The sequence below is a fragment of the Pocillopora damicornis genome, chromosome 8 (genome assembly GCF_964200805.1).
Source record: "Pocillopora damicornis chromosome 8, jaPocDami1.2, whole genome shotgun sequence".
Lineage (NCBI taxonomy): Eukaryota > Metazoa > Cnidaria > Anthozoa > Scleractinia > Pocilloporidae > Pocillopora > Pocillopora damicornis.
In genome coordinates, this window is record NC_142677.1 from 8,257,398 (window position 1) to 8,284,909 (window position 27,512).

Genomic DNA, 27,512 nt, shown 5'->3' on the forward strand with positions numbered 1-27,512 from the left:
TATCTTCAAACAATATGCCATCAACATTGCTGATCCTAGCAATATGCAGGACGCATGTCATAAGAACTGCATAATAGACCTCGCTCACCATGGAGTCTCTGTGGCTCAGTGGTAGAGCATGAGAGTGCAGAATCTGTAAGTCTGAGGTTCTATTCCTCATGGGGACTCAGAATTTTTTCTTTGTCCCACACTCAGAACAAGATGAAAAATATCTTTCTCTTATTCTAATGGTGCTTTCTCTAATAGGATACTTGCATCACTTTCAATAAAAGTGTGTTTTGATTCTAAATTGGAGCAAAGGTTGATCTTGCAAATGTGATGGGAAATAAAGTGTATGGAAGTTCAAAGTGGAAATGGACTCGTATAGTAAATACTATTATTTTTGAGTAGAGTGATAAGCTCAGATTGAAGAAACTAGACTATAAAATCTATTATTACGTTTTAGTTTACATTTTGTGTTCAAATCTCTTACTTGGTTGGTTTTTCCACAATAGACAATGTCACTCCTGAGTAAGTTGTATTGATAGATGTATTATACATTCAATTTTATCTTTTTCCTCGCAGCAAATGAACATACAGATTTAGCTTTGATCAATCAAAGAATCAGGGATAACATACAAGCACTCAACAACTTTAATACAACACGTGAACCTGGCAGGTAATAGACAGAGATTTCGTCAATTCTTGGAATAAGTTAAAGAAGGCTGTTCATTAGGACATCATGTTTAACATTTCCCGGCCTTTGTTTCCAAATACTGGTGCAACTAGAAAATAGCTTTAAATGCAGCGTGACCAAGTTAACTGACCCTTGGAAAAATGGCAGTAGAATGGTTTTCTTGCTTAAATGGAAGATGGGTGCCCCGGGTAACCAGGGTCTTTCACTTTAGACAGCTAGCCCCTAGATAGGACATTGCCCTTGTGGTTGACAAATTTCTTGGTTGAACACTCAACTTATATCAGCTCCAATTAAATCCAAGGAAGGGAAAACAACATGTGGGGGTTGGGAAGGGGAATGTGGGAAAACTTCTAATAGCACTCTATACTACTGGTGACTTTATTAAACTTTTTGAGAACTCAAAGGTGCCAGCTGTAAGGGAGGTCTGATTGATGTTTCATGTTAGCATACACTTGTGATGATGATCCCCATACCCAGAAGTAGTCTACTTAAAGCTTGTTGAGGTTAACTTTGTTCAATTGTCCTTTGAGTTGTCTTTGAAAAACGGCCAGTTGACATTCATGTTAGTTTTATTTTTTTTCAATGAAATGTTTTTGTATGATCCAAGTTGATACAACTTGATATACTATTAGACCAATTTTTAAACATATCATTCTGAATATAGGTAAGGAACTGTTTTTTAACCAGAAAAGCTGTTGCAGATTTTTAACTTTTTTTTACTCTCAGTTTTCAAGTAATTATCCTTCAGTTATAGAAATGTTTACATTGCTCACCTACAGGTCACGACAGGAATATGTGGAACTACTTCTTAGTGACCTTTGTAAATACTATAGTTATGGAAAATTTCTGATGGAGAAATTTATGGACCTTTTCCCCATAAATGAGGTAACAGAGCTATAACTTCCTTGATTGAATCTAACTTTACCAGGTGGCATATTAAATACATTAATGATTTACAACCTGCAGTAAAATAAACATGTACAGGGAGATTAGCAATAACAGTACTGTGGCCTCTACTTCAATATTATTGTGTTCTCACCTTCATCGCTCTACTTTGTGGTGTTTGACAGTTTTGTTAATTTGTGACAAGTTAGCTGGTGTAAAGTATAGTCTGTGTGGTGGTAGCTAGGAGCAAACCCTGAACATATTGATGACAGAGATCAGATACCTACTCATTATATTTTGATAAGCTATGACAGAGGAACAACCCACCCACCAGCCTGTTATTGAGCATGACCCTTATACAGTCAGGCAAACATTTGAAATGTTGAAATCACATGTTTAAAATATTTCAAAAAGTTTAGGACTAACCTCATGCTAAAAGCTCTTGGTTTTAATATTTGTTGATGCCTTCTTAGTTGGTAGAATTCCTTGAGGCAAATGAAGTTCAGAGGCCCATCACTATTAGAACAAATACATTGAAGTCGAGAAGAAGAGATCTTGCACAGGTTGGTTAATTTAGTCAACAGGTTTAGTGGTAGATTTTTGCAGTTGACTGAAAGACAACTATATTCTTTATTTGAGTGTCACTGGAGGATCAGAGTTAGTATTGTTTATAGAAAAGGAACCAAATATATTACTGATATAATATGTCAAGTGGTCATGCAACTTTATTACATCCATTTTGAAATTACTGGTGATCCTTGCAATTTGATTGGTTCTCAGCAGTGCAATTTTTTTCTTGAATCACACAATTCTTTCTCTAAATTGGATCTTCTTTTTTCAAGCCAATGAGAGAGCAATGCTGAAACAAAACAATCAATACAACTTTCAAGATTTGTTAACTAAATGTTACTAAATCAAATTGAAGAGATAAGAATTAAAAAATCTGAAGTCATTGAGTGGCAAAATTTTGCTTCTTTTGTCACCAACATTTTTCTTGTTTTATGAAAAAATAGATGAACTTGCTTTCTGTATCTGCCTTTTTTAAAACCTTTCAACCCCTAAGAGTGCAAAGCATTTTATTTTCCCTTAAAATATTACCCCTGAACAAAGAAAATGATCATCGACTAAAGAAGCTCTTGATTGTTGAAAAAATTAGCCTTGTCACTACCTTAGGAAACCTATGGATATCAGTATGGAGAATATGGATATTGACATTAGGGAGTAAAAGGTTTAAAAACCAGATCAGTACTGTATCAATTAAATTGTGCTTTTTCAAATGGATGTTCAGTAATGAAGTGGTAATGGAACTTTGTGTTTTGCAATTTTGGTCTGCATCATACTGAGTCTTGTGATTTCAAATTAGGTCACTAGCGATTCAGTTTTGAAATCAAGCATTTAATTTTAGACCAAAGTGTACTCCACTCAGTTGAATTAGCATTTTTAACCATTACAATTATTTGTACAGTGCTCTTTCTGATAAACATATCAGAGGTAGTACTAGAATTGATACAAAATACTTATCATTTTTCATTTGTTTAACCCTCTAGGCCCTTATAAACCGTGGGGTAAATTTAGACCCAATTGGCAAATGGTCTAAGGTTGGACTTGTTGTCTATGACTCTTCTGTACCAATTGGTAAGGAATAAAATAGAGACACATAATTTTGATATAATTTTGATGATCAAAATTAATCCAAATTTTAATTATCAATTTAAGAATTTTATTCTTCAATTTTTCTTGAGAGAAAGCTCTAAGTGAGCTATTCGCAAAACTTCTAGTATCACAGTGACTGTAATTATTAATCAGATCTTTCAAACCTGCTTTAACATAAGCAGGAAAATGGTGCATATTTGAATAACTTATTCAGAAAGTCAGACGCGTATCATTTTGAAACTTTCTTTCACATGTTATTGCAGAATGTCAATCTGAACACATAAATTTAAACTTTAGACAATTTTGTATTTCCTTGATTGTTTGGTAATCCCAAATTGGTCAACACTTGAAAGTGGCAAAATATTTCACAACTCAGTCTCACAAATCCAATATGCTGGTCAAGGAAAAATTCATTAAAATAGTCAATCTTCAACATCACTTTACTATTACCATTTGTTTTCTGTAATTTTCCAGCAATCAATAGAGAAAGAAGTATTGTTTGAACTGTGTTGTATTTAAATCTCCAATTTCAAATTTTTTATTTTTTCAATGGTCAAAATCACAGCATACAATTTTTTTTTTTACTAAATACATATCAGTATATAACCTTTTTGTTTATTAAAACATCTTTTACATAGGAGCCACCCCAGAATATCTAGCAGGACACTACATGTTGCAAGGGGCATCATCAATGCTCCCAGTTATGGCCTTGGCTCCTCAGGAGAAAGAACGGATATTAGACATGTGTGCAGCTCCTGGTGGCAAAACTACATACATAGGTAAAATCTATGTTGCATAGATAAAACTTAAGCTTATTACAGCATTTAATTATTGATTTACATACTGAAATGTCAATTCAATGCTGAAAGAAAAATGTCCTTCATGATTTCATGAATTTTTCTCTTTATTTCTCTCTTTCTTTTTTCCATTTTCCATTTTTGGTTCTTTCAGCATCACTCCTAAAGAACACTGGACTGGTGGTTGCAAATGATGCTAAAAAGGAAAGAACAAAAGCTTTAGTTGCTAATATTCATAGATTAGGTGAGTTTGTAACAATTAACTTTAATTTGGACACAGTGGTTTGCATTAATCATACATCACATGTAGGACCAATGTGCTGATCAATCCAAAGCTTCAACATCCCCCCATCCCCTGGGGCATTTTCCCTCCAAATGGTCAAAATTTGTGTTCAAGTGCTCCACCCAACTTTTTGTGAAAGGCCCTGCACCCTGCCATGATCTTGGGCCAATATTTCTTAGTACGGCCCTTGTACTTGGTTAGTGAGAAGTTGATACTTAAGATTTCATTTCATCCACACAGAAAGGAACAGGAATCTGGTTACAAGTATTTTTGGAGAGGAATTTTTAACTAGCACCTTTGTGATCCTCCCTTAGAATGATGCCTTATCTTGTTACTACTTCATAGTTTAAACTTACTGTACAGTTATTTTAATTCATTTCTTTGTGAGACTTTTCAATGTTGACCATTAATTTGTTTCCTTTTCTAGGAATAAGTAACACCTTGGTTTGTCATTATGATGGTCGAGCATTTCCAAAGGTATGTAGTATATGATTATGTAAAACTCTCGAGCCTCAATATTTTGCTAAGTCCTTTGCTTCACTTTTTAAGGTTGTAACTGACTCCGCATGTCAAATCCTTTTGAGAATAGGGTCAAATCCTTGATTGGTGATAAATTAAGGTGATAAAGTAAAGGTTTTGGCCTCAACTACAGTCATGGTCAGGCTTGTAGTTTTGATTATTGTTTAAACTACTGAGTTGATTCAGAACCTATAAAATTGAATAACCAGTATTTAGATACCTGCTTATATGTGCTGGTGTTGTCTTTTTCTTTTTAAGCTCATTGTGGGGTTAGTTGGACATATCATTTATTTCTCCAACTGAGTGAGGTGTGTCTCTTCCTCTGCTGTAGCTGTACTCCCATAATTTTGGCATTCCTGATTAAACATTCTTCACTTTCAGGTAATGGCAGGTTTTGACCGTGTTCTTCTTGATGCCCCATGCAGTGGAACAGGAGTCATATCAAAGGATCAGTCTGTTAAAATCAATAAGGTTTGTCTTTCTCTATTAATAATTATTATTGATTGTATTTTATGTAGATTTTAGATATATGAAAATTCACATATTTGCACTGCGGTGGAGAGATGATATTAAGAGATCCTCACAGCTAAGAACACTACTGAAATGAGTAGTTGTAAATAGGACCTGAAAAAAATTCAGGCCCGTACGGGATTTGAACCCATGACCTCTGCGATACCGGTGCAGCGCTCTACCAATTGAGCTAACAAGCCAACTGGGAGCTGGTCAATGAATTGGGTACAAATAAACATCCAAGTGAATGAAGATTTTAGATATATGAAAATTCACATATTTGCACTGCGGTGGAGAGATGATATTAAGAGATCCTCGCAGCTAAGAACACTACTGAAACGAGTAGTTGTAAATAGAATTTTTTTCAGGTCCTATTTACAACTACTCGTTTCAGTAGTGTTCTTAGCTGCGAGGATCTCTTAATATCATCTCTCCACCGCAGTGCAAATATGTGAATTTTCGTATATCTAAAATCTTCATTCACTTGGATGTTTATTTGTACCCAATTCATTGACCAGCTCCCAGTTGGCTTGTTAGCTCAATTGGTAGAGCGCTGCACCGGTATCGCAGAGGTCATGGGTTCAAATCCCGTACGGGCCTGAATTTTTTTCAGGTCCTATTTACAACTACTCGTTTCAGTAGTGTTCTTAGCTGCGAGGATCTCTTAATATCATCATGTATTTTATGTGTTAAACAGATTTTTGTACTATTTCTTTCCATTTGGTCATGTTGCATAAAATGAGATAACTTTGGTTCTGTGTATGTGCCATTTTTTTCACATATACTGTAAGGAATAATGATAATAATAATAACAGTGATAACAATATCAATAATGAACAATTGTTTAAGAAATTGGAAGCAGACATGCATTACTTTCTCTTATACTCAAGGTAAATGATTTATTGATTCTTATTATTCTGTCAATGTACCAAAAAAATGGATCAGAATCTAAGTACTGAATAGCACACTTTTTGCAAATCACTTGAGAGCTAGTGAATCAGCATGTGCAAAAAGTGCTATACACCTTTGTGGTGTATACTGTTAACAAATATTTTAACGAGATTGGTTAACCCATTGGGTCTCAAAAAAATGCTTTTATCAAGTTCCTGTAGATTAAACTAGTTGTCAACTAAGAGATGAAGAATGGGATAAGATAAAAATGCTTAAAAGAATTCTTCATTTGCTTCCAAAAGTTCATTAATACTTTCTTGAATTAAAGTTCAAGTTCAGTTCAGAGTTCATTGAAATTGTGGCTCCTTGATGTTATCACCTTAAAAAAATATATATATTAAACCCTTAGCCTGTTTTTTTTCATAAGTTTTTTCTGTGTTTTGTTATTTAGACTGAGAAAGATATTCATCGGTGTTCTCATATTCAGAAAGAACTCATTCTGTCTGCTATTGATGCTACAGATGCTAAGTCATCAAGTGGTGGATATATTGTTTACTCCACCTGCTCTGTTTTGGTAAGTGTTCATTGCACTACTTAATAACTCAGCCATTTCAAACAGAAGTTTATTTGGCAGTCATGAGTTGTGCTTTTGTATCAGTTAGACACTTAGAAATGTCTAAAGAGAGCTTTTTGCTAAGACCTTAATAGTAGAGCTTGCAGAGCGTAGCTCCATAACTATACAAAATAGTAGTAACCCATCAAGCCAAAAAAATTTGGATGTACGACCCTATGACCGTACAACCATTCAAGGTGCTACTTTTAACATGTGTGATCAAATGTACCACACCAACGCCATGGCTTTATCCAGTAGTCCAGTGGTCAGTGCACTGGCTGGGGCATGGCATTGTGCCCTTGAGACATGCAGAAAAAAAAAAAAATGCGAGCTCCGCTTTTAGGCTTGGCTAAATCTACATATTATAGTTGACTGTCAACTAGAAGCCGTCTATAATATTCATTACTCCTACACTATTCAAATTCTACATCAAGAAAATTATTATGAACCTTTGATTGACTAAGTTATCAGTTGAAATCTCTAGGTTAGTAGAGGTTAATTGTTGTATTTTTTTGTTTCGGCTTTATGGATCAGTGTATTGTCTTTGCCCTTCATAATAACTCAGCCATTTTTAACAGAAGTATTCTGGGCAGTCGTTAGTTGTGCCTTTGTTTCAATTAGACAGTTAATACTGTCTAAAGAGAGTTCTGTGCTGAGATCATAAAATAATTGACTGTCAACTAAAAGTTAATAAATATGGATGATTGTTCATCACCAACTTGAAGGTGGTCACCTGTCAAGGTGAAAGGGCTAATACTTGAAAATTCCATAATGCTCAATATTCACTCTCCTTCATCGTTCAAATTCTATATCCAGGCATTTACTGAGAACCTTTGATTGACTTAGTTACAAAATGAATGTTGAAATCACTAGGTTAGTAAAGGGTATATTAGTTTGCAATAGCTGGGGGGATCAGTATGTTTCATAGTCTCAAATAGGCTAAAAATGTTGCTCCATAGGTCTTTAACCAATTACAGTTGTACCAATATTATATATGTTATGATATTTCAACAATAATGATCATTTTCAACAGGTAGAAGAAAATGAGGCTGTGATTGATTATGCTCTCAGCAAAAGACACGTAAAACTGGTATCCACTGGGTTGGACTTTGGCCAAGAAGGATTTTCAAAGTAAAATCAACTTGAAATTCTTTTGTCTTAAGTTATTGAAATTAATACTGTACTAGCAGGTATGGAGCTGTTTGATGTGACAATCTTGTTTTCTAGAACTAAGACTAAGATTTAAACAGAGAGATCATGGTTTGGGCTTGTCATTTGTCTCCCACAAAGTGGGTAGACCAGAAAGAAACCCTGGGATAAATTTAGGGTGTAGACTCAGCACTTATCACACAGCTAATCACAGAACTGGTAACTTTGAAATGAAGTGACAAAACTGTGGCAATGGACTTTGCATGGTTCAAGTGAGTTCAAAGTAGAGTAGATCATATACGGCTTCACTCCATTTCATTTGACAAAAATTAATGGAATTTGGCAGTAACATTGTTTTCCAAAGTAATTAAATTTGCACAAATAAGGACCCCCTATTTTGTCAGCCAACTGTCAATCAACAGTCGGCCAACAGACAGCCGACAGATGGCAGACAGTTGGCCAACAGCTGGCCGACACTATCTTTTGGGAACTGTCCTTCACTTTTACTGGCGGATAAATGAAATCGAACCAATTTGGGCAAGTTTCACTAGCTAATGTAAAAAAGTGGGCAAAAGCTGTAGTAGCTATTGAGAGTACAGTGCAAGGTATCTTTTTAAAATGACTTTTCCCCTATTCATGTAGGTTAAAAAGAAGCAATAGATAGGTAAATGTTTATGATCATTTCAGTTTATGACCCACCAAAAGGTTACCAACAAGTTACCGACAGGTTGCCAACAGGTCACCAACTGTCAGCCAACTGTTGGCAAAAACTTTTGTCTGAAACATAACAAAAGCTGTCGGCGGACTGTTGGCCAACTGTCAGCCGATTACTGGCCAACTGTCGGCCAATTACTGGCCAACTGTCGACTGATTACTGGCCAACTGTTGGCCGACAGACAGCCTACAGTCAGCTGATAGCTGGTCAACAATATTTTTCAAAACTGTCCTTCACTTTTACCCAAAATTGTATTACACTCAGAAAACAATTTCTAAATCATAGAACCCCTTCACTGACCAGGGTTTTTAGTAACTGTTACGAAAAAAAAACAGAAAAAGAAAAAGAAAGAAAAAAACAGAGAAAGAAACAGCAAGTCAGTAGACCACAGTCACATCCTCTTGAGTTCCAGATTATTATTTTAGCAGTTCTTGTTAGCTTGCAGCTGGTGTCCCTGGCCACACAACTTTTGTTTCATCTTTACCTTAACCACAAATTTTCACTCAGTGACATTATACCAACCCAAGTATAACAAGTAGAAGTAGTTTGACTGATGCTTGGTTATTACAATTTCTCTCCTAGGTTCAGGGGAAAACATTTCCATCCTTCCTTAAAATTGAGCAAGAGATTTTTCCCTCACACTCACAACATGGATGGATTTTATGTTGCCAAGTTGAAAAAATATTCCAACAAAATTTCTCCTCAAGGTAAAAAGTGACTTTCAATTGCCTCTGTGAAATGTTATCACGAGAATTGTAGTAATTAAGTACACCTTAATAAGGTCCCTTAAATAAAATTAAGCAATCAAATTTTCAGATTTGAATAAAGACTTCTGTCAAATTCAGTAGTGCCCACCAGCAAGCAACAATCAAACACATTTAGATGTAGATGGAATTCATTGCTGGTTCCATGTAATTGGTTTGATTACCTGTAGTTTTGTTGTAGTGACCCCAGGACACAAGATTTGCTTTATCCTAAATTAATCATTGTTAGGAAGTAGCTGTCATCAAGGGGGGATTAGTTTTTTTATGGCTTTGCAGTTTCTTTGATTATCAACCATCTTTTCAAGTAGTCTAATCTTTTAACACACCAATCACAATCAACTTATGCCATGAGTCCATTAGCCAATGACATCACAGCTTAATTGACCAATTCTTTCTTTTTTTTTTTTTTTTTTTTAATATATGAACTGGACTAAACACATTCAATTGACAACAACTATTCACTTGACTCTAATGATGACTTCCACCCAGGTTGTGGAAATGTCAGTCACGACTACCGACAACAGTGCTTCTCAGGACTACCCTTACCTATATATACAATCAAACTACACTATCACATGTTTCCCCAGATTCAAATCATTTACTGTAATACCACAGTCAATTTCCAACCCAACTTATGAATTGGCTACTCCATGTCACAACCTGTCCGTGTTACTGTTGATGGGAACTTCCCCAGAAGTCAATAATAATTGTAATCTATGTCTTTGTCAGGAGAAATTTCCAGCAAAGTAGGGAACAAGAAAGATTAACCAAAAAAGGAATTGCCTCACCAAGAAAATCAAGAAATTGATCTGGGAACTATAAAAACTGCCACAGGAAACTCAGAGGATAACTAGAAGTTTCAAGATCAAGAATGCTGCCCAGAACACTCGATACACAAATGTCACAACCAATAAAAAACACTGATTACATGTGGCTTTCAACTTAAATAGGGAGGCACCATAAAGGGAAAAAACAGTCTTCAATAGACTTGCTTCCTCATCCTCATAGCACCTTGTGCAGTGTTCACAGCCAGGACAAATACCTGCTTGTGGTCAAGTTGCAGTTTTTTCAGACCCTTGTTTGATACAGCATTCTTACAAAGACTTGCAAACTTAACAGTAACATATAGGCCAACAATCTATTATCTTTTTCAAATTTTATTTATCGTTATTATAAAAAAATATACTTAGTACAATACAAGTTAGTAGCATACAACCTACAGTGAATGTCACATGCTGCTCTACAAAATACATTAATCGTCTCTACAATAAGCATCACTTCCTCCATTAATAGGTTTAGGCAATTTGGCTAGAAACTTCTAGTTCATTCTTTAGGTAACTTAGAGCATATAAAGGATATGTGAAGCCTTTAAAGCATGTGGTTGATGTCAATTGCAGACAAGAACTAATTGAAACCTGTGCTTATTATTCAAGTGTAACTTGTTGATGAAAGCAGGTATTTATTGTGATATTACTTGCAAATCCCTGACACCATATACAAGGTTATAAGTCCACCTTTACTTAGATTTTAAGATTCATTAAATAAAACGTTATCTGAATACCTCTCAAAGGCACGTTCTAATCATGGAAAAAATTCCACACACAACTATCTCCATTTCACTACAAAATACCTTGTTTTTATCAGTTGTCTTAAGTATCAGAAAATATGAGATATTAAGCATGTATAATAGTGTTTTTGTCTTGTCTTTCAGAAGCTCAATACTACAAACTGAAGTAAACATATATTCCTCTCCAGTCAAATCAAACAAAGCATGACTTACAAACCTTCTAAAAATAACCAGATAAAATTTTTACTAGTCCTAGCGCACAATAGTTACAAAAAAAATTGCAAACACTAATAGAGAAGCTTGCAGGCAAATCAAGTAAAGGATACAGAAGAACTTTAATTTGACTTTCAATAGATCATAAGTTGAAATAAATAACTATTTACAAGGGAGTTTCACAGTCAACAATACCATTTGAAAAAAGCTGATCTAAATTATTTTTAATCATTAACGAAATGATCATCAAAACAAAAGCCAACAAGTGAAATGGTTAAAAACCTATTAAATTCAACATAGTTCTTATAGTTTGAGTAGTGTTCACAGTCTTTTATGACACAGTGAGTATTTAATTTGCGTTCACGTTTATATTAGTTTGAAATGTACTGTACAGATTATTCATTTGCTACCTCATACAAAGGTAACATTCATGCCAAGGTACAGTAATTGTCTGTTCATTAAATAGGCTAAATACAGTTTGGTGCTTTGTCAAGTTAAAACAAGCCAACAAACAGCAAATGAGTAACTTTTAATGACTCCAACAGGTTCATTGTGGCTCTTTTATTTACACATCAATGTGATGTTGAATCAACAGCAATCAACATTTAATTTAAAATGGCGTATCTGAGTTTATCCCTGAGCACTAATAACTTCGATGATTATTTTTTTTCCCTTGTGTCTCTTTGGGTAGGATTAAGCAAATCTTGTGTTCTAATTGATCACCCAAACAGGCAAGTCCTTTCTACTCAGGATTGTCTACTTTTATCCTACAAATAAAGTGCTTGTAGGTGTTTATACATACTTCTCAGCAACTCTTTTTTGTAAAAAGAAAGAAAAATTAAGGCAGTGTTGGCAAAAACAGAGTCACAAACACACATTTCTGTTAAGTCATAACCATGCTTTTAAAATATTGTGGATGGCTATGATTCAGTGAAGCATGTACATGTACCAAAGCCACATTAAACAGCAGTGAAAAGAATTACTGCCATCAACCTGCCAGTTGTATGGCACCTGCCTTCTTAAAGTTCTCACTTAAAACTGCTTGTTGGACATTTTGTAACCTGGATTCTTGTTCCTCATGTTCAAGGTCTTCCTCATCTTCACCAGTACAAGTCAGAATACACAATCTATACACCAGCAGACTCAAAGCAATGGCATTCTTACATGTGAAGAAAATATGCATCTCACTGTATACTTGGTAATTGATTATCAATAGTAGTCGCAGGATCAAAAATGGTCCATCTTGCATGAAGATACCAGTCAGGATGCCAAATATGTCACCATGAAGCAGCATTTCTCGCCGAGAGATCTCTTTTACCTCTCCCCTGGCAGTTGTAATTGGGTAAATTTTCTTTTCCTTCTTTTCACCTTTGTATCCCTTTCCACGCAAGACATTCATTTCTGTTTGGCGACGTTTCATCTGTAATCTCTGAATGTATCTCTCCTTGAGATCTTCTTGTTTTTCATACCTATGGAGACTTATTTTCCTGTTTATGACATCATCAGGTGAAACCTGGAAACAATTTTTTTGACATGGTTGTGATAAGTGTTCCAAATAATAGTACACACATAAACATACTAGATAATTTGGTTTTACCAACTAAGCTGATAAAGTAAATTTGCCACCTTTAAGAACTGATGTTTTGAGCATTAGCTCTTAAAGGGCATGAAGAAGTGCAAACGCTCAAAACAGCAGCTTTAGAAACACTTTACAATGGCAAAATTACATTATCAACTCAGTGGATAAAAAGAACATTTTCTTGCCACACCCCTTACCAATGCAGAATCAAAGTATCTTTTAAAAACTTACTCCCTTCATTTAGATACACATACTACCTGCAAAGTTTAATTCAAATTCCAAAGTTCAAAGGATTTTAATCAAAACTGATAGAATACAAACTATAATAACAATAAACCATATTCTTAGCTTGTATTCCGAATGTTGTTCCTTTTAGCAATTGATGGAATAAATTATGTTTGAAATGACAAGCAACTAAAGACAAATACTCTATGAACCCTAATCTGATTGTGAGTTATTTCTTTTCTGTTCCTAATTTTGCTTCTCCCTTCACTGTGATGATGTGATGTTGAATGAATAAATTTTCAGTAACAGGATGCTGCACTCTTGTAATATCTAACCTTAAAAAGAGGAGTGCCGTGACATGTTTTGTTGGTCGTGCTGGAAGGTCAAAATTACATTTTTTTACCAAAGTCCAAGCAAAGTTTGTCCCAGAATGTTATTTTCAAAGAAAGAGATTTGCAAAATAAGGTATACCGGTACACTTGAAATCTTAACTTTTAAGGAAACTTTGACTGAGCAATCAGGTCAATCTAGTTTTCCACAGCAAAACAATCTGCCTTTGAATAAACAATAACCTTTTTGTACCTCAGTTCTAGAAATTTATTTTCCAACTACATGTCAATGACCAAAGAGTTTTAGCTACCAAGTCCTGGGCTATGATCCCCTAAATGTTATGCATGCTTGAAAGTGTGTCAAATTAAATATTATATGGAAAGTTTATTTACTGGCAGCCAAGAGGTAAGAACAAACACATTGTATTCCTGAGATAACTGATGGAAATTATTTCAGGACTGAATTAACTATGTTATTACATTTTCACTTCAAACCCTCCCTGATGTTGAGTGCACAGTCAACCCACCTTGTTGTTTGTGATCCTTATCTGGTTGTTCTTTCCAGTTGTGGCTGTGGTGACAAGACAAAACTGTAACAAGCTCCATGTATACACACCTAGCACTGCAAATGTCACTGACTCCTCTGCTTGAACAACATCTTCTTGAAGGACTTCAAATAATTCAAGAATGTCTGCTGCAGTGCCAACATAACCCAATAAAAGAGCTGACAGCTGGTCACGGGTAATCTCACCTCTTGGTAGAAGCCATCTTCCAATGATTATTCCAATGATCAGACCCAATTCACATATCTGTTTGGCTAGTGTTGATGTACCCACATTTCCAAGACACTGCAAATTAAAAAATTACCATATTTATAAAATAAACACTTGAAAGAAAGGGACATGTTATTTTTCGCAAATTTTCTTCACACAACATTCAGAGAATGGGTACATTTAATGACATTAACTGTATTTTCTCTCAATTAAAGCAGCTGTGAAGACAGAGAATGGAGGTTTTCAGCTAGAAAAGCAAGCTAGCATGACCAGCAGGCAAAGAGAACAGAGACCAAAAAGCTAAATTTGTGTTTGAGTACAAGCACAGCAAAAGCCATTCATTGTAAGGATCTGGGAAGGAATGCCTGCGAGAGAATACAGCTCTAAAACTGTTTTCTTCATGATTCTCACTTAGTAGTAAAATGTATGGCTGAAAGAAAACAAATGCACATCCAATTTGAATTGCAATTACATTATGCAGTTGTCGCAGAATGAGTAAAATTTCACTTTTTTAGACCCCTTCTTCCCCCCCCCCCTCTCCCCGTTTCTCCCATCAGACCTGTTGGTATTTTTATTGTTGATAGTCAACACTCATCTGAAACCAAAATTCTCACAACAACAGGATTGCCCATTACAACTCAACTTGAAGTATTTAAAATTTACATATACTGAAATATCACTTAACGTTTTAGAAGTGTTTTCTAACTCAAATTTAAGAAACACCTCCAACTTCCCTCCTGCCCTCTATTCAAACATTCCTGGAAAAGCCCTTGCAGAGCATGCTTTTTTGGAAACAATAATTTCATTTTCTTTTCCTTGCTCAACATTCAACAGAATATTCAAGCACATTATTCAGCCAATGTTTCTTGAAGGAACAACTGGACCGCGTGGAAAAAAAACTTACCCCAGGAATATTCTCTTGAGATTGTACAGTTCCATTTACCCTTGGTGGCTGTGTTGGATCTACACGCTGTTTTAGAAGATCTATTTCTAAAATCCATATAACCGGAATCATTGTAGACATGTAGAAGAAACAGCTTGGCCAAAAACTGGAAGAAAGAAAATGTGTTCTTGAAAAATTGCATTAGATCATAATTTGCAATTTGCATGCAGTATGTTTAACTCTGTACCAGTGCATTACTGCTCAAATCAGCTTAAGACTGATCAATTGTTAAAACAGTCATTTCTAAGGTTCAGAACGTGGACATGGTCTTAACATTTTACAGAAAATGTTGATGTTCATCTTGGTTTTTTAGCAATAAATGATCGGTCAATCATTCGTCTCATTATGTAAGAGTCAGGCTAACCAATCTTGTATTGATCACAATGTTTCTGCTGCTATTACTGCTAGTCTTTGTCAGCCACAAAATCAAAAGTTTATGTATTGCTTAGTTTGTTGTTATTGGTTTGTTTGATAAAGCACAGTCATGTTTTTTACATGTATGTAACCAACATGGCTAAATTTTGTATGTATACTTAATGAAATGGAAAGAGAGCTCATTCTTATTTCTGTCATAGTAGGTCTCTGGGAAATTTCTCTTTGCCCTTTACTAGCACTACATTTTTCACTCCCAATGGAAAATGAAATGAGTGTGATCTACGATGTACATAACATAATGAATGTGCTGTTCACTTCTTTACAAGTGTTTGGGTTTATATTTCTTCTTTATTATTTTTTTTTCTTACGCTATCATATTTTTTCATTTAACCCTTTGATAATCATTAACTGATGCAGGAAAATGACATCAAGAACGATTCTTACAACACCATAAGCCTGTTTTTGAGTTGCATCAGTTATGTGGTCTAATTGCAAACAAGTAAGTAGGTAAGAGGTCATTGGCTGTCAAAGGTAAGATTTACGAAGAATTAAAAAAAAAAAGAGAAAACCTCGGCTCTGTGCTACGACGTTGCGAACGAGTATCAGCGTATCACGAGTCCAATCCAGTTAAGCTGACTTACGTCTTCGTGATCGTGGAAAGCTTAAAAGCAGTGTTAAAGTACATACATGTATGTTAAGTTGTCAGATACTATTAATATATGTTTCCATTTAGTTTGAATTTTTGAAACACAGCCTTGTGAGATAAATAAAATCCACCAGGAGGCGTTACTTTCAATACTTACTACTTGTATTCTTGTCCTTTGCGAGCAAGTAACGTGTAAACCATTTCGAAGAACAACAGAACAATGCCCAAAATGGTTGCCCAGAACTCAATCTTATTAAAACAGTGTGCTAGAAGCCACACAGACAGAAATCCATGTATAAAGAACAAAACACGGGTTATCACAGCGTAGAAAATCGGTCGAAAGTCCCATAATTTCACAAGCAGCTCTTTTGCCATTTTGGAAATCCTTTCTCCTTGCAATCTAATGATGTAGGTTTCCCAGCGACGGCTATTCTTTGTTATTTTCCTAGTTACGTCGATTTAGTCAAGCATGACTGCATGACTTCCTAGGTTCTTGAGCCTGTGATTTATTGGTCCGCTGTGACCGGCAAACTATCCATGCCTTAAATGTCATCCGGGAGAGGGTGGAGAAAATTTAAGAGAATACCCTGGGCTACTAGATGACTCTGGCGGGATATTTGTTTTGTGGTATATGGCAATGCAAAGTTTGAGATCAATTCGGACGGGGTGTCTGACATGCTACGAGTGCGTTGTAATATTTGCAGGGAATCCATTCATGATGGCGCAGCATGTTGCCCATGTACGTCTCATTTTCAACAGTCAGGATGATCTTTGTAAATTATTTACTGATCTGATATACACAATGTCATGTTGTAAAATGTCTGTCTTAAATCTAACAGTAATCTGCTTTTGCTTTTTTCCTTGATATACTCAATGGATCTCCTATACAGGTGGCCATGTTTATCATCTAATATGGTAAGCTTTGCATATTCAAGAAAATTCTTATGGAAAAAGATTGTAGAGAACGAATCCGATCTGCTTCTTTTTTTTGCCTAGATCGACAGTAGCGAAGGAGTAGTAATAAATGTATTTTCTTAAAATTCATAGCATAAATCAGTGGCTAAATCAAAGTCGTTCATGCCCAACATGTCGTACCACTGCCTCGAAAGCAGTTGTGCTGTTCTTTGACGGAGCTGACTTGGACAGTTCACAAGTTACAAATGACGTGGACATTCTAAAGGTACAATTTAAAAGGCAAAAATACACCTTGGCTAAGTCTAGATGCCACTACGGCCGAGATAACAATGGTTGCAACAGTGTATTTCCTGCCTTACAAAGGTGATTGTCATAGCACAAACATCTAAGGCTCTCTTTAAGCGTATGGAACTGAATATTTAAGTTGTGTAGGATAAGATCACAAAAGGACATAAATGTTTTTATTATATTTTCTTCTGATTTTAAGGGATCATGTTTCCCTTACCAGCAGTAAAATGTTAGCATCTTAGACCTGAAGCAGTAAACATTGTGATCTGTAGAGATTTTTGTAGATTTGTATTTTACCTTCAAGTAAACGGAAGACCACTCAATTCATCACAGTAGGATTAAAGAATGTTTATTGAAAATAGCATGATTGTGACTGAATTAGCACTTTGTTGTAGCAGACAGTCACACTAAAATGGCTTCTGGGTTGGGAAGGGTCCATCTACTCCTGAAGCCAAAGTACTGCATAACAGTGGTGTGTCTTAACTCTTGACTTTGCCATGACCAGTAGAAATATTTAGTTTATCAATTCCTGAATCCAAAGTTCTGCATAACAGTGGTATATCTTAACTCTTGACTTTGCTGAGATCAATAGAAATATTTAGTGCTCAATAACTTGGGGTACATCGTGTGTTAATGATGCAGGAGTACATGTATTCTGTTGATGCTATGTTAGTGTTACATTTACCACCAGTAATGGTTCCAAAGGTGATTAATTTTTTAATTTAGCCATGACACTATTAATGTTGATGTTGAAAATTATTTTGCAGAATACTATAGAAGATCTTAAGTCTTTGTTGAACCAGAAAGGCAAGTCAAATCTGTTGTTGGAACCATTTTTTTTGTTTGATATCATCTTGCATACACAAAGAGAAGTTAATGGAATTTTGTTGATATTCTTTAGAGTAATTTGAGAAGTACAGAAAATTTAAAAGAAGGGAAGCTTATGTCACATAAAAATTTAAAAGAAATACACTTGTTTCAAATTATTTTCTGAATATGAATCACTCAAATTAAAGTAAGGTAAAGGAAAGCTGTCTTTCCATCTTGTGTATATCAGCAGTGAGTTGCTGGTAATGCCCAATGGAGATGCCAACCACCACCCACCTAAAACCTTTTAGTTGTAATATCTAAGGGGTTCTCTTCTTAAATTTTGGCAGTGTCTATTGCCTTTGCCAGAAGGGAGGATGTTACAAATGTAAAAATTTGGGGATTCAATAAGGTCGATATGTGGTTGTTTTTAAAGATGATCGAGGGTTATATGAGATAGTAACATGGCTGAACTTATAGGACCTGCCCAAAATGTAGCAGTGTTTATACACATGAATCTCAGTTTCAAAGGCTTATGAATAAAGAATAAAACAAGAGGAAAATTTCAAAGGTCTATATGTAGTTTATGCACAAAATAACTGGTTTTTGTTATATGGCTTTTGTTTAATTATATGCTTTTTTAAAGGAAGATGTAATGCTTGACATTTCTCTTAAGTTTGTCCTTAAATTTTAGTAGTAAAACTAAATAAATGTATACAATTGCTGTTTCAGTTTCCTTTGAGTTGGGAAAAAAGTTACATCTTTTGTTACTGATTAACAAAACAATCAATTAAAAAGCTGCTTGGAAGCTTGCCATTAAGCTTAAACTTAAGTAAAAACTCTTGTTTCATGCCCTTCAGTACTCACACTGTAAGTGGAAGCCACATTCCCAATATGAGTTAGATTTTTAATGCATTTTTTAAATATTTCAAGAAAGAACTCAGAGAAAGACTTATCTCTTTTGCCATTTTAGTTTCTGAATGATAGGTTCATATGATGGAAGGAGCGTTTCCCATGAAAGCCAATGCAAGATTTGTTGACTTGATCTAAACAGGCCTAAATTAAACTAAACTCAGAGGGTTCTTGTGTTTGAGAGTCAGACATGTTCTCTGATATTCTCAGCTGGGATTACTGGATGTTAATTTAAGGATGGACTGTTTTTTTATTGTTTATAGAAGTTGATCTCAGGAGTTTAAAACATGAACACAAGGTAAACCATCAAGAATAGAGATCTTTTTGGAAACTTTTCCATATTACCTTTTGTAATTTTTTTATTTTGAGTACATGCAAATAATGATAATGAAGATAAGAGGGATCTTTGTAGTAATGAACACTACTAATTAAAAGTAGTGGCGAAAATATGGCCTGAAAAAATTTAGGCTGACACAGGAGTTGAACCCACAACCTCTATGTTTACTTAGTGTTGAGACAAAGGAAGTGATAACAAGGTTAATTTCTACAGTAAACAATCAGCCTATGAGATATTCATTTTGTGTATGGTTATTTTACAGAGAGAACTTGCTCAGGAAATATCTGCTTTGGAAAAGCAAAAGGGTTAGTAATATATTGTATGAAAAGTCTGTGAAGCTGTGGCAAATATGTAAGTTGACTACTTTATCTTTTTGTTCAGATGTCCAAAATATTTCACATCTGAGGCATAAATTGATGGTAAAACATTGCTGTTTCCTTTCTTTAATGCCACTCATGCAAAAAGTGCTTCAGGTGGCCTGGTGAACACAGTGTTGAAGTTGGAAGCATTTCAGAAACCTCTTCCAGTGTAATGGCTTTCTTGATTTACTTTTCAAGTGATTTACAATTTTTTCTCAGTCCTATTATGTGAAACTGCAAATTCAAATTTAGTATTTTGGATGCTGTTGTTAATTCTTTTCTGGTTGGTAAAGTTTATCAATCAACAAAAGGAAAATCAGCCTTACAAGTACTCTCTTTTTGAGATTTTCATATATAAATAGAAGGAATTCGAAGTAAGGCAAATAAAAAATGGCTAATGCTTTCTTCCTTGGCTTGAGGTTGGTTGTACAGATGATTTTAAAACAGTACCCTTTGAGTTCTAATATTTTAGTGAAATTTGTTCCTTGCATTCATGGGTTCTGTACATGATTTTTTTTTTCCTTTTTTTTTTGTTTTGTCAAAGATTCTGCTTTGGAAGAACTGAGGAAATGGTATGAGAAGAAACTTCAAATGGAAAAATCGACTTCTACTGGACTCAAGGTATCAAGGTTAACCCTTAACTCTCAACATCTCTTTAGTCTTTACTCTCAACTACTCCTGTTAGACAATTTTCTGTAAGGGGCTTTGGATGTATTGTTATTGTGAAGAAACAACACAAGATACACAGTTAAGGCTTAAGAGTAGAAAACATAGTTCTCATATTTCAATAGTTGTTCATTTTCATTAAACATCTAAAAATCCTCTTGTCAAATTTTTCATGATCATGAAACAGAAGCAACTAAGTTATATGAAGGAAAAAGAAAGGGAACTTGCTACTGCACAGAGTGAAGCCACTGAACTAAAAGCTGAGTTTTTAAAATTAAAACGGTAAGTAGAGCATACAGAATCGCTTGTTGATCACATCTTTTATTTGTATTTGTAACACCTTTTCTTGGCTTTGAATGGTCACAGAAATTTCAAAGTAGACATTTGCTAAATTTTTTACCTTTTGCAAGATTCTTATTGAGAAAATTGCTCAGAACTAAATGCACTCAATCAAAGTGGATTCCCAGAACAGGGTTATTCTTTCTTCTCCTGATTTTAGAGAAGTCCTTGCTACAATATTGAAGAATTGCAGGATTTCCAAAATTATCAGTTATTTGACAACTTTCTTACTGTAGCATGTCCCATACCCATTTCAAAAACATAGGTAAACATTCACCAAAACTGTCTGAACATGTCTTCTGGCTCTTAAGGCAAGCAGAAGAATTTGTTTAGTCATTGAGGGCACAGTTTTTCCAACTTGAAAATTCATCCAGTAACAATCAACAACAAGAACAGTAACAGCTACCACAATAATAATGTTCATGGTTATAGGTATGCAAATGATAGTAATAATCATGGTTAGGTAATAAAAGTGATTATTGTCATAACAATGATGATAATAATGAGGATGGCTATAAATAATGATGATAGTAATGATGATTATTATAATATTAATAACATTATAAGAAAATCAGTATTATTAACTATAATTGTCATCAATGTATTTTTTCTATTGTTTTATTTATTGGTTAATTAAAAAACTTCTTTCTTTAAATTCTTTCTCTAAATGTTCCTTGAGTGCTTTATATGCAACATGCAATAAATAACTCACCCAATAATATCTAAACCTCAGGCTGGAGGCTTGCATTTTCCAACATTCAATGCTATGACATGTGTTGCTTTTTATAGTATGAGGATATTAATAGATGAACATACAAGTGAAGCCGAAGACATGTTGCAGCAGTTAGATGCTAAATCATTCCCAGAAGTCATCCTTCAACTTATCACACTCAAAAGGTAATAATTATTATTTATTTATCTGGGGTGGTTATCTTGGCCTTTAGAAGTGAGTTAGATGGAAGGGGATAAAGTTTCACTTGGAATACTCTAAGCTTATCTAATATCCAAGGGGAAGTATGCCATCTAGGTTACCAGGTTACAGTGTGAATACTTCTTTTCCATGCTAGTATGCTGCTTGCTATATATTGGTCATAAATATTGTTGCAGTGCAGTGCAGTTGTAAATTACATGGTGTATCTGCATGTGTGGTGTGACCAACTTGTATCTTTGTTCTGTCAGTAGGAATACAGTCAAACTTTTCTTGTTTCAGAGTTTTGGACTAATAGTGAATTCATTCAATCCTGATTTCTATGTGTGATAATTTAATTTTCCCTTCAACTGTCCTCCAGTAGAAATCTTGAGCTCATAATGTGAGAGATGACATTAAATAACTGGCTATCAGTCTTACAGTTCTGTCTATCATAAACATTTATGCATGGTTCCAGGATATACCTCTATCACAAGGCAAGAATGCAATCATTAGAGTAGTTATGTAGTCATATTTGAGGTAGCCATGCTCTCACTTTACATACTTTGTTTCTTTTTTGGGGATTTGTGCATTGTAACAGGAAACTAGAGGAAAAAAAGTTGAAATGCAAGCAAGCCATAGATACAACAGATAAAGTTAGAAAAGAAAATGTTATGATAAAAAATGAGGTAATATATTAAACGATTTTTGAAATTGAGGCAATAGAAATTGTAGCCAGCAATGATAAAGAAACTTGAACTTTAATGAACATTTTCCTGCATATAGGACTGGAAAAATGTTCCCCCTCAAAATGAGATTTAGTTGTTTTTTCATTTACAGATTCCTGTTTGTCTCAGCTCTTGATATCTTGAATTCATTTTTTGCAAGTATTGATATATTTTTATTTCACTGCTGAATAATACTGAAGAGTTTGAAACGTTTTCATGTAAAAGTCAAGTGGTACAGAGGCTTCTAAGTGGAACTGTCTATTGGATCTGTAAGATACCAAACAGTTTGATTGCTGTATTTCTTTCACACAATGTTCTTTACATGGGAAACTTTAAAGCCGCAATTACGAGGTGGTCCATAATGCATGCTCATTATTCTTCCTTAGAAATCTTGTTATTGTTGATTAAATTAGTATTGTAAATCATTATTTTGTTACTCCCCTTAATCTATACCTATTAACAGAAGATTCAGTGAGTAATTACAGATATGATTTTTTTAAATATATAATATCAAAGGCAGCTTACAAGGAAATTGAGTTGACAAAAATTAAAGATCATCTTAAGATGGCAGAGGAAGATATCCAAAGACTTGAAAAAGAAAATGCCGTAAGTTTTATAGACTTAGTCAGCAGAACTTAAAGATACAAGAAATTAATGAATGTTGCAATTCCGTTACTGTTTGTGAGTAATTTTGTTTCATAGTCATCTTGGTTTTTGAAAAAATGATGTTGGTCTGTTTAAAGTAGATATTCTGCATTGATATTCCAGCATTTTCTTGAAAAGTAACTGCATTCTAAATTATATCATTCACATTAGATTTTAAATTAGTTGTTAAGAGTGAATAGTAAAAGGTAGAGATTTTCCTGCCTTGGTTCATGAGAACTGTGCTTACCAGCCACCCCCTGGCCGGGAACTTAGAATTAATGACCTTTCTTGGGATGGATATGTTTTGTTTTTCCACACTTAAATCTTTAATTGGTCCGTAAAAAATTTAACATGTTAGGGTTACAAGAAGAAGTTGACAGCAATGGAGAGAGCATTTGCATCCCCTAGTCCACGGAGTAGTGCCATTGGTCGCCTTATTAGGGAGAGGTATGTCCACAAGATGTCAAGACTCTTACAAAACAGTTTTTATTGATTTACTGGATACATTGTATAAAAAAATGTTTATTTATTATAGAGAACTTCATTTAACAGATAAGTTATTCACATCATAGCAAAACAGCAAAGCTGACAAGCCAATGCCCCCCCTGCACCTAGATATTTTATTGAAACCACCATTATATAGTTAGCAGCACAGTGGGCAAGAAAAAGGAAATCTGATTGGCTACCTAAGCAGGCCCATCTTGCCTGCTTAGTACTGCTTGCTTTGAAAGCCAACATGGAGCCAACCTGCACAGTTCAAAGAAAGAAATAACTGTCAATGTAAGAATTAGCCAAAACATAGAAAGGTATTCCAACTACAAAATTGTGATGTTTTGGCTAATTCTCACAATGACAGTAATTTTTTTAATGAAGTAATTCTTGTAAGCTCTGAATTTGTCTGTGTTAATATTTTTAATTTTTGATGATAAGAAATAGAACAGTGCTGGAGTTTTTTTTTAGTAAGTAGGAAGGGGTCCAACTGAAACCAGGTTTAGTTTGTTAGGTTTGTGATAAAAAGTTGATTTGTTTAGTTTAATTTTGACATGTGATATCAGTGTTATGTTCAATGTAGTCCAGCACCAATGGATATTAAGAGGCCAAGGCTAAGCTGTCCTGAAGACGATTTGGAAAATATTGTTATAGCAGAAACACCATCTCCAAAGTCAAAAGTTTCTTATGGCAACAGTGAACTGAGGAACATTGCAGAAGAGTAAGGAAATCTAGATTTCAGATTATTATAGTGGGTAGAGTTTTTTGCTTGTAATGCATTTGCTACCCATTGGTAGCCTTTACACAAACATCATTGTACTCCTAATATACATGTAGCAGTTATTCTCTTCAAATTTGTTTAAATCAGAAGACTTTGAGGAACAACCAAGCAACATGAATTTGGTTAGACCTCAAAACCTGACTATGGGAGCATAGAACTTTAAAATTTTGCAGGGGAACCTGGTCCTCTCCAGAAATAAGAGACTCCTCAGGCCTTAAAAACCACCAGACTGCTATGCTAAAGAACTTTAAATTGAAACCAGAGGGGGACTTTTGTGCACACTCATATCCAGTGTGGGGGATGCATGTGGGGTTGGCTCATGTTAATGACATGTGGATTTGGTTAATATTCTGTACAGAATGGGATTGTCCCTGGTGAAGACAACAAGCCTAACCTCTCCTCCCAGTCGCACAGTATTGAAGCCTACTCAACAACAGCCTAAAAAGGCTTCAGAACCAGCTGGGGGGTCTGTGTTCAGACGCGGTTATAATGGACTGGGTGGACATACAAAGTTCCTTGCTCCATCAAGACCAATCAAAACAGTATCACGTAAAGTGGCAAGACCCCATGGCATTTCAAAGTTTATCAAACCTGCCAAGCTTATGAGAGTGGCTGACCCTCCTCTTCCTGTCATGGACTTGAATTCAAATTCTTAAATTAAAGAGAACTACTTAGCAAACAATTATTTATTACAGATACTATACAAAATTGTTTGCTTTACTTAATTTATGCAGATTTTGTTATACTAAGGATGACTTTAGGAGAACACTCAAAAATGTACCACGAACATTTTTCCTTTAGTTTGTTTACTTAATAATTTAGATCACAGCAGTCATAATTATCACGGCATTGATATTACCCTACATTGGAAATCAGACAAAACTTGCTAGTCTGATGTGCAATGAGGATACCAAGGACTTTTCATTAATAAACTGTAGTTGATTTTTTTCCCAGGACATTTCATATTGTTCTGTTAGCCACTTACTTCAGCAGTGCTTATAGAGTTCTTGAAAATCTTCATTTGAAATGCTTATGAGGCTTTACATCTACCTTTGTCGGATAGATCAGACCTTTGACTTGTTTCAGTCAAGCTAGAGTCTTTCACTCGAACCGGTGTTGTTAGCAAATTATCAAGAGTGATCAAACATCCAAAACTGGCGACCTTGCATCATTGTCATTTTACTGACAAAGATAATGGAAGGACCAACTCCTACGTGCCCGCTGGCGCACTGTCCTGCTACTCAGTCCATCAGTGTGGGCAGCCGCACGAGAAATTATTTGGCTTGGCAGAGAGCCAAATGTTTTCATGTTCAGCCCTACCTAACTCGGGCAAAGAGCAGTTTTTCATAAAACCATTTCTCGCTTTCTATCGCGTCAGACTCTAGTACGGGTGTAAAAGGAACGAGCAGGTGAGGGGCCATACAGGTCATAATTTGATAAATTTGGCCGCGAACTGTTACTTAGATACTTGACAAAAATAAAGTACAACAAAGGAAAATTGATGAAGTAAATTAATAAAGGTAGAAAAAGCACCTGGTGAAGACTAGTAAAGACGTTTATATCGCTTTGATCAACCACATGATGCTTTTGAAGTTCATTTTTTTATATTTTTGTAATGAAAACAAAACATGTTTCGGATGAAACATCCATTGTCAGTTGTATAATGAGAAATAAAATGAAATTATGCAATGAATAGTATAACAAAGTGAGATGTTAACAAGAGTAATGAAAACAAAAGTGAAACTATTTAAGTCAAGAAGGGAGACTAATTAGTTTGAAAGGGATAAATTAAGATGTTTGACCTGGGAATTTAAAGACAGCTGCTTCCAAAGGATGTGCATGGCTTCCTTGATTTTCAGTTGGAAGCTTGTGGAAGCAGAGTCAAGAATTTTAAAACAATCTTCTGAACAAGGGAGCGACAATTTTCAGAACCTCTCAGGTGCGTAAAGATGTGGGAATGTTTGTGAGAGGAGAGATGTTCGCGGATGCGAGTGGCGACGTGTCTGTTGGTTTCACCAACATAGCGGACCACAGCCTTTACATAAAAACTTATAAATAACTCGCGATCGTAAACCCGCAGGGATAGGATCCTTGACCCAAACCAACTCTTAATTTTAAACGGGGTGAACACCAACTTAATGTCAAGGTTACTGGAAAATGTATTAACTGATTTCTTAATTCTGCGTTGCGTTGTGATGGAAAAAGGACCGATGTACGGTAATTTAAAATAAAAACAATTTTCCTTACGAGCAGCACTCTGAGAAGAATCGGAGGTGAAGTTATGTTAAGAAATTTTCTCACAACATTCTCGATGATGTTAGAAGGGAACAAGTTCCTCTTTAACGTTTTAATAAGGTTATTTATGTCGAGGTGAAAGCCAGCCCGAGTATTATTAATTTTAAACGTTCGGTCTATTAGAATGCGTATTAATCCTGATTTGTAACTGAAAGGTACAAAACTGTAAAAATTAGTGAGAAGACCAGTGCAAGTCTTCTTATGAAACACAGGGCATAATCTCTTATACAAGGTGATAATGCCCTGATTGCTATAATTGTTATCTAAAAGAACATATAAGAAGGGGAACTTGTGGTTTTCTTCCCTCTCCATAGTAAACTTAATGTTAGGGTGCTGGATGTTGATATAACTATAAAAAGATAAAGCATTCTGTTCGGTATTAAACAAAGCATACATATGAAAGAAGATGTAAGAAAATATAACCAGGAGTAACGACACAACCGCGCGGTTAAATTAATTAAAAGGGAACACGTTCTCTTAGCGGAATTTGGAAAACCTTATCCCGAAAACGCAGTGTGAGAATTTTTTGATTCGACAACGCATTTCGAGAACGCACTTCAAAAATGTAACTGGTAACACTACCCAAGAGGTCACTGGGAACACTATCAAGGACGATCTCAAGATACTTTCATTATTTGCGTTTCCGAATTCCCTTCTCATATGTCTTACCAATATGCCCCTCCAAAATGACTTGCAAAAAAAGTTTATTCAAGTATGCGCATCTTTGATGCCAGACATCGAGTTTTAATAACATCAGTTTTCAAGGACGATTAAAACTAATTTTTCTTGTTATGATCAGACAGATTCACTAGATCGGAACCTTTTGGTCAGGTCTGGGGTGAGGGGTACCACAAAATGGATCTACTCTTAATTCTACTGTTCTATTCCCAGCCCCCTGCTCTAAGCTGAGAATTTTTTTTTACCGTCATTTCCACTCAA

The 27,512-nt window shown here is 35.1% G+C and overlaps 3 protein-coding genes across 3 annotated transcripts in view; 2 read left to right on the top strand and 1 right to left on the bottom strand.

Moving 5' to 3' along the window:
* LOC113685817 (28S rRNA (cytosine-C(5))-methyltransferase) overlaps nucleotides 1-11,024 on the top strand; it is a 22,445-nt gene extending 11,421 nt beyond the window's left edge. Inside the window, exons 11-22 of the mRNA XM_027203382.2 lie at nucleotides 565-658; nucleotides 1,456-1,561; nucleotides 2,035-2,124; nucleotides 3,109-3,196; nucleotides 3,853-3,993; nucleotides 4,166-4,255; nucleotides 4,722-4,771; nucleotides 5,195-5,284; nucleotides 6,666-6,788; nucleotides 7,861-7,958; nucleotides 9,274-9,398; nucleotides 10,185-11,024. Coding sequence (XP_027059183.2) covers nucleotides 565-658; nucleotides 1,456-1,561; nucleotides 2,035-2,124; nucleotides 3,109-3,196; nucleotides 3,853-3,993; nucleotides 4,166-4,255; nucleotides 4,722-4,771; nucleotides 5,195-5,284; nucleotides 6,666-6,788; nucleotides 7,861-7,958; nucleotides 9,274-9,398; nucleotides 10,185-10,222 — 1,133 coding nt within the window. The 3' untranslated portion in view covers nucleotides 10,223-11,024. The remainder of the gene's footprint in view (nucleotides 1-564; nucleotides 659-1,455; nucleotides 1,562-2,034; nucleotides 2,125-3,108; nucleotides 3,197-3,852; nucleotides 3,994-4,165; nucleotides 4,256-4,721; nucleotides 4,772-5,194; nucleotides 5,285-6,665; nucleotides 6,789-7,860; nucleotides 7,959-9,273; nucleotides 9,399-10,184) is intronic.
* LOC113685840 (transmembrane protein 26) lies at nucleotides 10,597-16,603 on the bottom strand. The gene is made up of 4 exons (XM_027203411.2): nucleotides 16,263-16,603; nucleotides 15,046-15,190; nucleotides 13,896-14,216; nucleotides 10,597-12,748 (listed from the first exon to the last, which is right to left on the bottom strand). The coding sequence occupies exons 1-4, from the start codon at nucleotides 16,478-16,480 to the stop codon at nucleotides 12,224-12,226; spliced, it is 1,209 nt and encodes a 402-aa protein (XP_027059212.2). The 5' UTR covers nucleotides 16,481-16,603; the 3' UTR covers nucleotides 10,597-12,223.
* Nucleotides 16,604-16,621: 18 nt separating this feature from the next.
* On the top strand, nucleotides 16,622-25,971 carry LOC113685885 (E3 ubiquitin-protein ligase TRAIP). Its single transcript, XM_027203469.2, has 14 exons — nucleotides 16,622-16,844; nucleotides 16,996-17,020; nucleotides 17,153-17,285; nucleotides 18,076-18,115; nucleotides 19,291-19,325; nucleotides 19,627-19,669; nucleotides 20,268-20,344; nucleotides 20,577-20,671; nucleotides 21,518-21,625; nucleotides 22,237-22,324; nucleotides 22,880-22,969; nucleotides 23,367-23,455; nucleotides 24,081-24,218; nucleotides 24,637-25,971. The coding sequence occupies exons 1-14, from the start codon at nucleotides 16,781-16,783 to the stop codon at nucleotides 24,932-24,934; spliced, it is 1,323 nt and encodes a 440-aa protein (XP_027059270.2). The 5' UTR covers nucleotides 16,622-16,780; the 3' UTR covers nucleotides 24,935-25,971.
* The last annotated feature ends 1,541 nt before the right edge of the window (nucleotides 25,972-27,512 follow it).